General features: G+C 35.4%; 1 protein-coding gene across 1 annotated transcript; it reads right to left on the bottom strand.

Annotated features, from left to right (window-relative positions):
- Positions 1 to 2,176: 2,176 nt before the first annotated feature.
- LOC113361495 lies at positions 2,177 to 2,957 on the bottom strand. The gene is made up of 2 exons (XM_026604731.1): positions 2,645 to 2,957; positions 2,177 to 2,532 (listed from the first exon to the last, which is right to left on the bottom strand). Exons 1-2 carry the CDS (start codon positions 2,780 to 2,782, stop codon positions 2,338 to 2,340), a joined length of 333 nt encoding a protein of 110 aa, XP_026460516.1. The 5' UTR covers positions 2,783 to 2,957; the 3' UTR covers positions 2,177 to 2,337.
- Positions 2,958 to 15,138: the final 12,181 nt, after the last annotated feature.

The following is a 15,138-nucleotide window of genomic DNA, read 5'->3' as shown; positions in this document are numbered from 1 at the left end:
CGCTGGAAAAAGGGACAAGTCATCATAGGATATACCCTAAGCAAAGCCAAGGCCATAGCCTGAGAAAACTTCCCATATACTAAGCAAAACTTACCTCAATACGCTTTTTGCCTTTTTCTGCACGACCACATCATAAGCCTGGTGCATTTCCTGATAAAAAAATTAGTCAGAATTAATTTATTAGCAGCGAGAGAAAACAAGGAATACAAACTTCCTGTATATAACTCCACAAACTCCTTGCATTCTTTCACAAGACCACAGGAAAACTAATATACATCCACGTGTAAAGTTTTCTCAAGAGATACAAATCTAAAAAAAGGCCTACATCAACAATGGCAAGATCAGACTCTCATTGAAAGTAATTGTAAGTCATGGAGAAAAGCTCAATTTTTTTTCGCAATATTGCTAACTTACCAGCAAAGATTTCATAAAGTCTTGACAGAGTTTTAAGCTCTCCAAGTACCTAGAGCAGCAGCATTGGAGCTTATCTCCACCTAAACAATAATGAACTTGAGTTATGTAAACTTCATTGAATTGCTATGTAGGGGTCAAAGTAGAGATAATATGTGTCATTAGTCCAATTCTGATCGACTAAGGATCAGTAAATAAAGACTTACCCCAATGCGCTTCTTCTGCACGACAACATAATAAACCTGATGCATTGCCTGAAAAACTAAATTAGCTAGCATTAAGCATAAAATTTAATCTTGCAAGACAAGAGGGGAAAAGACATGAAGTTACTGCAAGGAAGTACGAGAAGTGGATAAGGGATCTTACCGCACAGGAATGCTTTCGCGAAGGATGAATTTCGATTGAGTGTATCATCCCCAAACACTAGTCACCAAGCACAAATCATCTCCTAAGCTATCCTTGCAGCATTCTTCATCTTGTTCTCCATAATCCCTGGCTTTAAGTTCATAATTCCCAACCTAGACTACACAAAAACAAACCAAAATCATTTATAAGAATACCAACCAAGTATGGCTACCAAATTTTATTTAAACAAGTTCCGTACATTGTAATCTCAGAATTCTCAGATTAATGACTTGTGTCATGAGTAAGTTGACAAACATAATTAGTCTTCTGAAACTCGTAAGCATGTAAACAATAGAGAAAATTTAAGATCTTTGTAAACATATGACAACTTGATTAGAACATATTAGTTTAAGTATGTCTACTGTCACTTAGCAATAGTGATCATTACTTCGCAAAAAAGTATACTGAAGGTTAGTATTCAACCATGTAAACATGAAAGCATAAGCATAAAGAAAAGTACGTACCTGCAAACGTAATGACAGTAAGTCAATAAAAACATAAGTTGCAGAATTAAACAAGTGGAAAGTCACAATTCTAATAGTACGGTTTCTAATACTCTAACAAGTGAAGGCTGCAAAGCTAAGAAGAAATGAGTAAAAAAGCAGACTACAAATTTTAAAAAATATATCTAAAACTAAATGAAGGACTATAAAACAGTCTATAAGGAGCACCTCATAGCCTGGCGAACAAACTAAAACCAAAGCTTGCAAAATACACTACTTGGCACCATTACTAACAACAACCTGATCAGGAGTGTATGTGAGGCCATTCTCCGCTAATAGCTTTTATCCCAACCTAAATATTCAAAGCCAGGTCAAAATGTATATCTGTCTAAAGATTGCACTAAAAAATGCCAAGAAAATAATTCATACTAAAATTGCACAAGAAAACAAGAAATGAATAAACAACATCGGTAATAACAGCTGGGGTATCAAAATAAGATTCACCAGCAGCTGATTTTATATCAGGAACACCAGCTTGATCAGTTATAGTCACAGTTTTTGACGGCATCACAGAACTGACCCTCGGGCTAAGTGAGATATCAACCTGCTTTCTGCTCTTACTTCAGTAGCGTTTGTTCTAAGTGACTGACCCTTTCTCCCCTTTTCCAAAAATCTTCACTAGAACAGAACCCATTCAAATTAGTCTAAAAATTCAAAATTAGGGTTCCCAAGAAAGAGATAAAACAAACTTACTTGAGAGAGGAATTAAGAAGTTGAGAAACAAACACTGGATTTGTTGATTACGGATTCTAAGGTATGAAATATGTAGCTTAACAGTAACAGAGTCATTCAATGTATCTTGAAATATCATCGGACAATTATTTTTTAGCAAAGAGAGGTGCTTCCTTAGCAGGCAGACTAGGTTGGCGAAAAAAATGGAGGCATATGAAACTCAATAGCTAAGCACCCTCATCAAGTGAAGCTGATGATGGCGTCATAGCTTCCATTTGATACCAGCCAGCATACTTCTACTGTTCTACATATAGTACAAGTCATTTCATCAAACAACATATGTTCATTACAAAAACAAAGAGAGGGAGTTAGCTATCCATACAGTAAACCAATCTCCACAAAGGCTGAAGATGAAACAGCCCCATATGTTCCTGAGAGCAGCCGAGCATAGTATCCTGCAGAAAATCACCATCCCTTCTGCTAACAACACCTCCATGACCTTCTCCACCAAGACCCCATCCCCGATCTCCTCCACCACCACCTGCCAGACAGTCTAAGAGCAATAAAATCCTAAAATTCAAAAAAAATTGATAAATCAAAGGAAGATTTCATCAGAGGAATCAATAAACAGATCAATCAAGAATATTACTAACCTCGAATCTTGAATTCCCACATCCACCTCCTCCAGCACCACCGTTTCCTTCTCTCATACAACCAACCAACGACAATCCACCAATAAAATTACCATAAGAATAAGAGAAGGAGGAAGATGCTGATGTCAGTGGTGTCATACTTCATCGATCTAAGAACCCAAATCTCGAATTAGGTCAAAACGCAAGATTTTTGCAAACCATAACTTTGAAATTGCAGCTGGTTTTCAGCGAATGATGGAAGAGAAAATGGTATGTGTTGATATTGTTCTCTCAATCTTAGCTCATGGTGGTGGTATTTTGGTTATAGAAGAAGTGAGACCGAATTTTTTTGTGAAGCAGAGAGTAAAATGGTGAGGGAGAAGCAGAAAGATAGAAAAGTAATAACGGCGGAGAGAATAATATGTTCTCTCTCGTTTGGGGATAAATGATAGGTTTGGGGGAGACATTAGATCTCTAACCATCCATTTTATTCATAGAAAATCCAAACCATTAAAAATAGTGTTTCCATCTACTCAAACTCGTCATGCACGTGCAATCCTGGTGTTACTTTGCACACAAGCAGGCATCACAAGTGATACAGTCAGCCGTTGCGAATTGCAACACGGCTCAAAAATTCGCAACTGCTTGATGCAGTTACAAATTTTCCAACTGCAGCAAGCAGTTGCTAATATTTGAGCAGTTGCAAATTTAGTTGCGAATTCGCAACTGCATAAGAGCTGTTGCAAAATTTAGTTGCTAATCGGAAAAAATGGCGTAGTATGTATTGATAGTTTTGTCACTAAAATTGACAAAGGGGAAGATTGTTAGAGCATTACTCGGTCAAACTCGCATGCGTTGCTATCTCAAGCATGTTTGTCAATGTTAATGATCAAAACTATAAGTCCTGATTTCTAGCCTATTTGTAGATGTCACGTACTAGGACATAGATAGTGTAGTTGAGCTTAAATCTCTCGACGTTCATCTCTTAAAAACGAAGAACTACTAAGGAGAGCTTGTGGAACTTCTTCGACAAAAGGTATATTAAGACTTGAACTTATCTATCACTTGGAAAGTCTATTTCTAATATCTCCTATATTGAGACATAAGTCGTGTTACAATATAGTTTTCTCTATACACATTTGAGATTTCGAGCTGAGTATATCTCGCTTACATATTTCTCGAAATATGTGTTGGTAAGCTTTCGCTTCGACCAAGTTCATCTTATATCATGAGAAAATTACCGAGTAACATCTTACATGGTTTGTGTGGTACAATAATTTGGTGTAAGAATTGGAAGGTTTCAATAATGATTATATCAATATTTTGAAAATTGCTTTGATGTTGATAGTGTGTGAAAACGGCTATTAACATTATAGAAGAATGTTTCAATGATTGAAATAAAGAGTTGATGATGTAACCATCTTTGGATATAAGCATATATAGTGTGTTCGCACATTAGTGTATAGTCCATAAACCGGAATACAAGAGTATGCATATGTGTGTATACGGATTTGGTGAATGAGACAGGTTAAGTATGCGTACCCGTACGCATACTGGCGGAAGTTCTCAAACCGGGAATTTCTGCTGAGTTTGGTTTTGGCAAAACTCACAAACCAGTCACCTTAAGTATGCGTACTCGTACGCATACTGGTGAAAGTTTTGAACCGAAAGTTTCTGCTGAGTTTGGAAACTTCACAAACTCAAAACCGATTGCTTAAGTATGCATATCCGTACGCATACTGAAGCTGGTTACTTTGTCAAATCGGTCAAGTCCATGAACTTACACATTTAAATCATAAGGAATGCAATCTTTGCAAACCGTGGCTATAATATTTATGATTGATTCAAGTGAATCAAACCGATTTGATTTCAATTGTGTTTTCTAAACAATTGAATAACTCTTTAACTAGTTTCATTTGAGTCATTTGAACTAGTTATGGTTAATATGAATAAGGTTGATATGAGAGTAATCATATGGCTAACCTCGGTTAACTATTTGTGAACCAACATGGTGTACACGTTTAGGTACGGCTACATAAACCTAAATGAGGGTACATTTCATCTGTGTGTAACAAGCTAAGTTCGATGTAACGGTTGAAAGATATTAGCTTGGTTGAATCATTTTTTTCATCTAACGGTGAATATTGAATGCTTTGTTACCAAGATAACTTGGATTGCAAACCCTGATTTGAAAACTATATAAAGGAGAACTCTAGCAACTGGGAAACCTAATCCCCACACCTCTTGTGTGTTACTAGTTGCATAACTAGAGTCGATTCTCCTTTAACCTTAGGTTTCTTCTCGAGACCCTGTAGGTTAACGACTTGAAAAATTTATTGGGATTGTGAAGCCATACCCAACTATTATCTTTGTAGTTGCGTGATCTGATCTTTCTGTTTCTATTGTGTTGAGTGCAATTGAAATAATTGGCTTGAGATTTTATATCTCCGATAGGCAAGATAGAAAAGTAATCACAAACAAACTTCGTCTCATCGTTTGTGATTCCACAATAACTTGTTTCGCTAGTCGATTAAGTTTATTGTGAGGTGATTGATAATACTAGGTCGTTCTTTGGGAATATAAGTCCGGTTTATCAATTGGTTCATGTTCACCTTGATTTATCAAAATACGGAACAAAAACTCTTGGGTATTTCTGTGGGAGACAGATTTATTCAATCCTATAGACTTTTCTGTGTGAGAAAGATTTGTCTATCAAGTCTTCAACTTTGGGTCGTAGCAACTCTTAGTTGTGGGTGAGATCAGCTAAGGGAATCAAGTGCGTAGTATCCTGCTGGGATCAGAGACATAAGGAGCGCAACTGTACCTTGAATCAGTGTGAGATTGATTAGGGTTCAACTACAGTCCATTCCGAAGTTAATTGGAAGTAGGCTAGTGTCTGTAGCGGCTTAATACAGTGTGGTGTCAATCTGGACTAGGTCCCAGGGTTTTTCTGCATTTTCGGTTTCCTCGTTAACAATATTCTGGTGTCTGTGTTATTTCTTTTCCGCATTATATTTTGTTATATAATTGAAATATCACAGGTTGTGTGTGAAGATCAATCAATTAAAATATTCAACATTTTGTTGTTGATTTACATTGATTGACACTTGAACATTGGTCTTTGGTACCGTTCAAGTTACTCCTCATAATCAATCGGGCTCGCAGATTTTTATTTGATGATTGCGGATTGAATTAAGAGTTAGAGATATTAAACTCTTTGATATACTTTAATCTAGATTGAGTCTGACTATCTAGTTGATTCTCTAAAAAGTGTATTGGAGTAGGTTCTCTCAGATTGCCAAACGAATTGTTGGGTGTGGTTGTTGTACCCCCCGCATTTTCAATTTGACCGTGAAATTTTTTAGGATAACTTAGCTGAGAAGTAGGATAAGAGGACCATAAAAAGGTGCTTCTAAAGGTCGTAGTTGTTTTGAAGAATGCGTTCTATTAGAATTAAGAAGAAGATGAGTGCTTCCTTCTGAGTGTACCCCACATCAGCTTGAGTTTTGCCGAAAGTTTGATGTCTCTTCATCAGATGTGTTATGCTTGATTGATTTTGAGCATTTCTAACGTCCTCGGGAGTTACTGGTTCTAATAATTACACCATTAGTATTAGCAGGAATACAACCAAGATTGGAGGTTTCTGTACCAGACCTAAGTTTAACCATCCTTTATAGTTATTGCAACTAAGAGGTTGATCTCCCGTTGTGATCGTTAAATGTAGGGTAAAATTAATTGTTTGTACCGTTAATCAAGCCAGTCTAGCCCGTGAAAGAAGATTCCAGAAGTCATGTTTCCCAAGTTGCTTACATATCAAGTTTAAACCAGAATTATGGTATATATAAACTAAACAAATACATGTATTCTAAACCCTAAGAAGACATGGAATTCTAGGTTAGATACCATACAATAACTATTGTTATCTCATATCAATACAATACTCTCCCTATGGTATTCCTCCGTGGATGTAGGCAACACTTGCTGAACCATGTTAAATGTTTGTCTTCTCTATTTATCTCTAATTATCTTTCTAACCCTAATTATTTCATCATCATCATCAAACCAATCGTATTTAGTTCATAGAAGAAATTTTGGGGACAAACATTGGCGTCGACTAAGGAGACTCGTGAAAACAATCGTGTTTTGCCATTGAGAAAGGTGCGGAACTAATCGTGCTAAGATTCAACGCAAAAATCAGCGAAGAAAAAAAAACTAGGATTGAAGAAAGCGTTGCAACAGTTGAAGAAAGTGTTGCGCGGTTGAAGAAAGTGTTACGAAATTTGAAAAAAACGTTGCGAAATAGTTGAAGAATCCTTTGCGAAAACTGAAGCAGAAAAATGTTGAGATCAACATAAATAATAACAAATGTGACAGTTGCGGAAAGCATTGCCAAAGTTTCTGTTCCTCCAGCCAAGCCGAGCCAAGCCGATTTAGGCTGAGCCGAGCTGTTCGAGCCGCTCAGAGCCTAACCAAGCAGCTGGATCATTAGCTGGTCCAGCCAATCTGGTTCATATTCGGTCCAATCAGATCCGGTTCGATTTATCTCAAACAGGTTCATCGATGGTTCGCAAGCACACTATATTCTACTCAAGTATCGACTAGCTCTCGAGCATCACAAGTTCAATACGTGGAAAAAAGTCTCGCCTAGCATATGAGAAAATTTATTGCACCACCATAGTTGGGGGAGTCTTTGTAATATCTTTACTCACACTTGTGGGCTAGTTACGTCATTGACGGTCGATGCAGAAGGAAAAACAAACTTCTTAACCCCCAAGAAGTTGGAGGTTAAGAGGGGCGATGTTTGTACCATCTATAAAATAGACGGGGAGTCCGTTAGTCAAACTCGTCTATCCTGTGAAAGAAGTTTCCAGAAGTCTTGTTTCCCAAGTTGCTTGCATATCAAGTTTAAACCAGAATTAAGGTATACAGAAACTAAATATATATACATGTATTATAAACCCTAAGAAGACATGGAATTGTAGGTTAGCTAACCATACAATAACTATTGTAATCTCATATCAATACAATACTCTCCCTATGGGATTCCTCCGTAAATGTAGGCAACACTTGCCGAACCATGTTAAATCTTTCTCTTCTCTATTTATCTCTAATTCGCTTTCTAACCCTAATTTATTTCATTATCATCATCAAATCAATCGTGTTTAGTTCCTAGAAGAAATTTTGGGTACAAACAACAATAAAGTGAAACGTGAAAGGTAGATAAAGAAGAATGGGTACGAGAGATTAAAACAAACAAGACTCACCTAAACCAAGCAAATGTCAATTTGAGTTTTGCTTCGGCCACAAAGGAGAAGAAGGGTCGATCTTAGGATGAAAGCAAAAAAACAATGAGATCATAGTGTGTTATGTTTGTAGTGTCACGTATTTGAGCTATGGTATGAAGTTCTTGGACTTCCCTTTAAACTACTTTTATGAAGACTTTTCTTTATAAGACTGATATAAAACAAGGATGATTTATGAATATGTTAAATGACCAACTTATAGTAGATGTAGCTATACAATGATCTCGTAATAAGTGGAAATCATGGAAAGTGGAATACATGGAGAACTGGTTAAGTCATGCCCATAACTGAGGGAAGATTGAGACTCTCTTTTTTTTCGAAAAAGAGGCGAACCTCAGATATATTGCAAACGCCGATTTTGGAAATCGGAAACCTTACAACATATTTTCAAGATCATATTACATTCATCAACTCTATTGTATCTCCACCAGTTCTTGAACATTTCAATCCTTACAAACATTAATACCATTTCAAAGTTCCCAGAGAGCCAAGTAACATCAACATGCACAATTGATTTTGAAACAATATTAATATGAATCACTGAACAAAGCAGTGACTGGATCAGGTCCAACCAGATGTTATCAAGAACATGTACATTTAAGTACCATAAACTAAGGTTTTTAAAATACTAGTATTTACAAACATGAATCAAAGTAACATGGGTCTTCTGAATAGGTTTTCAGTGGTCTGAATCGGAATGAATCGACTTTGGAGTCTTGGTAGCAGTTGAGGTGATTGAAAAACTTGTTGATGATCTTAGTCTAGTTACTGTTGTTGATGTCTTAGTTTCCTTGGTTAGATCTGATGATGCTCTTGCTGCTGCTGGATTTGATTTTACACCATAAAGAAACATTATCATCTTCTTTAGAAAGTCTTCAACTGAATGAAGAAGAACAAACAAAAAAATCTAAACCACAAAAATCCAAAACAAAGAAAAAAATTAAAATTTCTTGTATCTGTTCCTGAATTCAAAACAAGGGCAAAAGTCCTTGATTAAATCAGAAGAAAACAAGGAATGAAACCCAAACTTAGAAACAAATGTATTTTGAATCTAAAATCAATCAGATTCAAACCTAGAAATTGAAAGAAATTGCATGAAAAAAATGAAATACAGAAGATTAAAAGAAGATTAAGGGTGGGTTGAGCTTCCCCTACTCAGATCTGCTCTAATAGAGCCAATCTGAGCAGGGGAAGGCTCTGGCTGCTAGGGTTTACAAAAGTTCTGAGAGAAAAGGGTTTTCTGTGTGAGAGAGAGGTCTATCTTGGGAGGTGGTTTGAGCTTATAGGATGATTTCTAGTATTATACCTTCTGGGAATATTGAGACTCATACACGCACTACTATGGTCATCCTCGCAACGCTCAAACGACTTAGTTTTTCCTATTTGTGAGTTTATCATTACACCACAGTTGTTGTTAGAGCATTGCTCGGTCGAACTCACAAGTGTTTCTATCTCAAGCTTGTTGTCAAATTTAGTTGTCAAAACTATATCTCGATTTCTAGTCTACAATTAGTTAAGTCTATGTCTAGGATAGAGGTAGATTAGAAACGAACCAGTCATCATTTGCGTTCTACCGTTTGAAGGCGAAGATCCACCGAAACTTTTGGAGAACTTCATCAACAAAAGGTAAGTGAAGACTGAACCACCTATTTCTCAAGTTATATTCACTTTCCTATCTTTGAGACATTTGTCGCATAACTAATTAGACTAGCTTGCACAGACAAGAATTTCGAGTCGAGAACTAATTATTTAGTTTATGTTATAAATGACAGTTTATTATATAGATGCCCACTTTAATGGAACCCTATTACTTGGGAGCCAAGTATATAAACTCTATAAATTGAGTCCTAAACCTTTGTATTTTGTACACATGTTAATAGAATCCTCTCTCTTTTCTTCCCTCTGTTTAGTGTCTCCTTCTCTCTTTATTTATTTCACAAGACGTTATCAGCAACGTAACTCTACCGAGCGAAAAAAAGTTCCTCTTCTTTATAAAGTGTGATCAAACTGGTTAAAGTTCTCATCACATATGCGGGCACTATATGGAGAAGAGATATTAGAGGGATATCTTAATGTTTTTTTAACCAATTTATTACAAATTTTTTACTGTATAACGTACAAGTTTGATATTTCAGAACTAACTTTATTTGTCCTTTTGTTGATCAAATCCGATCCGGTCATAGCACTCACAGTATACTAGGGAGATGTTGATTCTCTAATCCTAGTTGATAGTTTGGTCTGCGGGACAAATCAAAACTATCTATGGATTACGTGAGCCAACAACATAGTGTTTTTGTATTTTAACTAATTAATATTTTGTTTGAGTTTTTATATTTTTTAATTAGTTATTCTACATATTGATTTATAGTATTATCTAAGGGTGATCAATCTTTATTGATTTCCTTTCTTCTCTAATTTTTTCATATATAAAAGACCATGGAAAGATGGTTTACACAATTTCTATTCCTTTATTAGAACTGTAATCATCACAAATCGGTGTTGTCGCAATCTTAATACCTTTACGGTAGTTAATCATGTGCATGGTTCATAAACCTCTGGCTAATTAAATTTGGTTTCTTTGTCTGTTAGACGAAGTTCATGTGATTAATGGTTTCTATTTTTCTTTTTTGCAATAAACCATCCGTCAGCTACAAAGTTGACTTTACGATATTCAAAACAACAATATTTTTTTATTTGTCAACACAATTTTGTTAATCGTACAAATCAATTGATGTTGGATTTCCCCCATCAGTTCTCTTTAATGAGATCTAAAAATTGGCATTCTAAGAATTTTAGCCAATATTAGTTATTGATTTCTATTCCTTCAAAGAAATCTTCATCAACCACAAAGTAGATTTTTGTCTACAATGAATACCATAATGATTTCTTAATTTTTCTCAAAAGAAATATTTAAACCAATCAAAATTAGATTTTTCTATGGATTCTAAAAGGATGATATTGGTTATTGCGGTATTTACATCTGCAAACAATAATTGTTGCATTCTAGAGGGATATTGAGCAATTATTATTATTATTTTTCTTCCTAATGCTAATCTTCATAAATTGAGACCGTTCAACTTGATGTTGGAATACGGTAGGAGATAAAAGATCAATGGGTGCGCACCCGACTTGTTACCCTAAATCATTAATTAGTCCTTGTAGTGATTCTATTGATCTTGATTTAATTTTCTTTTGATAAAGAAAGTGTCCATAACTTCATTTTAAATCCTTATCTCGTTGGTCGTTGAGGTCACAAAGTTATTGGAGATTGTTTGCATATTTTCAATACTTTTGGTTTTGACATATCATTTTTATTTTATTTTATTTTGGTTTTTGTTCCAAAAGTAATCCACGGTTGATGGCAAATATGTGTGTCTATTAAGATTACATTTTTGTTATGTCGAAAAACATATTTCATAATTAGTATATGTCTCGAATTAATCGGATAACACTATATGAAACTTGAAGTTTTTGTATATGAGATGAAAAACATATTTCCGCCATATTGGGGGGAGACTATACACTACCAGGTGTTGGTGTTCGTTAACTTAAAAGTTATACTCTCTCCCATCATAATTGAACAATGCTGCCATCTCAAATATGCGCGAAAATATTTCATTTTTCTTTTATTAAGCTTTTTCCTCTTGAAGAGGATAATCCAGTGACATCTAGAAAGTATGTAGCTTTTTGGTACATGCTACAGATAATGCTCCACTAGAGTATATCAAAACACGAGCCACATTCTTCAAGTCAATATCTCTTTATTTGCCCGTTAAGGATACTGGTACCAGTAAGAGATTGAAATTTTCAAGATATTCATTTACTTGAAATTTTGTGGGATCCTACTAAGCTAATATTATTGTCGAATATTCATTTATAGTAGCTACTGAAATAAATAATGGTGGTTGTGAACCCCTCTGCAGAGAAATATCGACATATGTGATTGGTTAGCATACATTGGATTATTTTAGTTTCTCGATTGATGCAATATAAGGATCCTAGATATACTTGACACCATAAAAGTGCCAAACCTAAAAATTACAGGTTGGTATTAGTCATATTGCGTATTAAGAGAAATAAATCGTCGTTTTAAGAGCGATTGAGGGTTATATGTTCAAGCCCCAGGATTGGTTCAATATCACATTATTCTCCCTATATAATGCATTTGGCGTGGTATTCTTGAAGTACTTGTATTGCATTCACACAAGATACATGCTCGGGGAACATATTCGAATTTGTAGTCCTTAAAAGATTCAAATTATATTATGACAGCCACTTGACTCGATTATGTCAGGTTTAACAATCTTTTATGTGTTTTTACGAATTTGGTACAAGACCAAAAATCTGGATTAATTAGTCTATGATATCAACTTTATAGGTCTCTTCAGGAGTCCTTAAAAGCACCAAAATCCAGGCTTTAGCAGCATAAAATCTATTTTTTTTTTCTTCTTTCTTTTTTAAATCCGCAGTTAGAATTATGCTAGCTTAAACTCGTCTTTGAGATAGAGTAGAGTTATTATTTTGATGTTTGTCTGTTGTAAAACTCATATAGTTGGGTTAGCATCCATATTTACGTCAAAAGTTGTACTCTTTTTCCTTCGCTTCAGGTTTTGTCCCATGTGGTTCTCCTGACAAGGTTTTAATAAGGAAACATCTCGTTGACGTTTAATTTTCTTTCAAAATGTTGATATTTGTGCTCTTTTCCCATCAGGTTTTACTGGCAAGGTTTTAGTGAGGCAATTTAATTCAACATGATGGTCATCTAAGGGGGAGTTGTATCAATTTTGGTTGTTTAGTGGATGCCCACATTTGATTAAACCAAATCAACTTAATCATATCCTAAGAATTCGGATTTCCTTCTCACAAATACGATCTTTATTCACGTATAATAAGGTATTCATATCTTGGCACTTTGTTGAAGAAACTACATCAACTATTTCTGCAAATCATCTCCAACAAATTAGCAATCCAAGACACAAGTACTTATTGTATTGAAAGAAACATGAAGACTCGAGAACACTACTATTAGAAGACTAACACAAAAGAAGACTTCACCAACTGACATATTTCTCACAAAAGCATTACCGTGTCCAGCATTCAAGAAATTCGTTTATCGAAATTGGGAAGTGTCGTCTCGGAGATTTGCAAGCCAAGATTCAACCGAAGTACTTATCAGGGGGAGCATCATAGTTTAAGGTATTTTACCGGACTATCACGTTGTACTCTTTTTCTTTCGTCAAGGTTTTGTCCCGCTGGGTTCCTTGTCAAGGTTTTAACGAGGCAACATATGCATGCCCAACTCTGTTCTAAGTTTTCTCATAATTGTACTCTTTTCCCTTCAATCAGGTTTTGTTCTTTGGGATTTTCCTGATAAGATCTTAATGAGGAAATTAGCTTAGATACAGTGGTCATCTAGGGGGAGTGTTATAAACGGCAGTTTATTATATAGATGCCCACTTTACTGGAACCCTATTACTTGGGAACCAAGTATGTAAACTCTATAAATAGAGTCCTAAACCTTTTTATTTTATACACATGTTAACATAATCCTCTCTCTCTTCTTCCCTCTGTTTTGTGTCTCCTTCTCTCTTTCTTTATTTCACAAAAGTTTACGAATTTTTTGAAATATAATGACTAAGCTTAATAAAAATTTGTTTATACTTGATCAATTTCGGTGGATAACAATTTATTGTTCGGAACCAAAATCATGATTCAATTTTACCATTCGAAAATAGCCTGGAACTTTGATATGTTTATTTGATGTTATTCGGGAATCTTCCGAATTGATTTAGAGAAAAATATATAACTAGTATATTCGGAATACAAGACAATGTTATCAGTCTTACAAACCGAGATAACTGTTATATGTATGAAGTCGTAATACATGTACTCGTACACGTAGCTGAGTGGCTATATATCGACTAACAGATTTGTGTGATATGCATATTCGTATGCACATCATGGGAAAATCTGTTTGCTTCATGATCCGAATACCTATGCATCTTCGTATGCAAACCATTTTGGAACTGTGGTAAGGAAACCGGGTTGAAAATGCGGGGTATAACAACCACACCCAAAGTTCGTTTGGAAATTTGTATGGACTAAACTCCAATATAATTCCGAGAGCACCAACTTAAAAGTTGAAAAAGAGGGGTCTAACAACCACACCCAATATTTCGTTCGACAATCTGTATGGACAACTCTAATACAATTCCAAGAGAATCAACTAAACAATCAGACTCAAATCACGAAAAAGTATCCAAGAGTTACTTAAAAAGTGGGGGTACAACAACCACATTCAATATTTCGCTTAGCAATCTGTATGGACAAACTCCAATATACTTTCTAGAGAATCAACTAGACAGTCAGACTCAATCTAGATAAAAAGTATATCAAAGAGTTTATATCTCAGTCTCTCGATTTGATATATACTCAAGCACATAGAAATCTGCGAGTCTTTATCAAATACTAGAGAGATAACTTGGATGGTACCAAAGACCAATATCCAAGTGTCAATCAATTTAAATCAACAACCAAAAGGTCGGATATTCTAATTGATTGAACAACGCACGACCTGTGATATTTCAATCATATAAAAAAATATAATGCGGAAAAGAAATAACACAGACACCAGAATTTTGTTAACGAGGAAACCGCAAATGCAGAAAAACCCCGGGACCTAGTCCAGATTGAACACACACTGTATTAAGCCGCTACAAACACTAGCCTACTCCAAATTAACTTCGGTCTAGAGTATATTTGCACCCCAATCAATCTCACACTGATCAAAGGTACAGTTATGCTCCTACGTCTCTGATCCCAGCAAGATGCTACATACTTGATTCCCTTAGCTGATCTCACCCACAACTAAGAGTTGCTACGACCCAAAGTCGAAGACTTTAATAAACAAATCTTTATCACACAGAAAAGTCTACGAAAATAGATAAATCCGTCTCCCACGAATATACCTACGAGTTTTGTTCCGTCTTTTGATAAATCAAGGTGGACATGAACCAATTGATAAACCAGACTTATATTCCCGAAGAACAACCTAGTATTATCAATCACCTCACAATAATCCTAATTGACGCAGCGAAAAAAATATTGTGGAATCACAAACGATGAGACGAAGTGTTTGTGATTTCTTTTATATCTTGCCTATCAAAGATATCAATCTCAAGCCAATTATTACAATTGTACTCGTACGACAGA

The sequence above is a fragment of the Papaver somniferum genome, chromosome 3 (genome assembly GCF_003573695.1).
Source record: "Papaver somniferum cultivar HN1 chromosome 3, ASM357369v1, whole genome shotgun sequence".
NCBI lineage: Eukaryota > Viridiplantae > Streptophyta > Magnoliopsida > Ranunculales > Papaveraceae > Papaver > Papaver somniferum.
This window is presented reverse-complemented; position numbering and strand designations above follow the sequence as displayed.

What these genes read in the sequence shown, in the direction of transcription:
- LOC113361495 (XM_026604731.1), bottom strand. Translation starts at nt 2,782, where the DNA reads ATGACACCACTGACATCAGCATCTTCCTCCTTCTCTTATTCTTATGGT. An exon ending in GTGGGAATTCAAGATTCGAG is followed by an intron (nt 2,533 to 2,644) that starts GTTAGTAATATT and finishes ACTGTCTGGCAG; the next exon opens with GTGGTGGTGGAGGAGATCGG.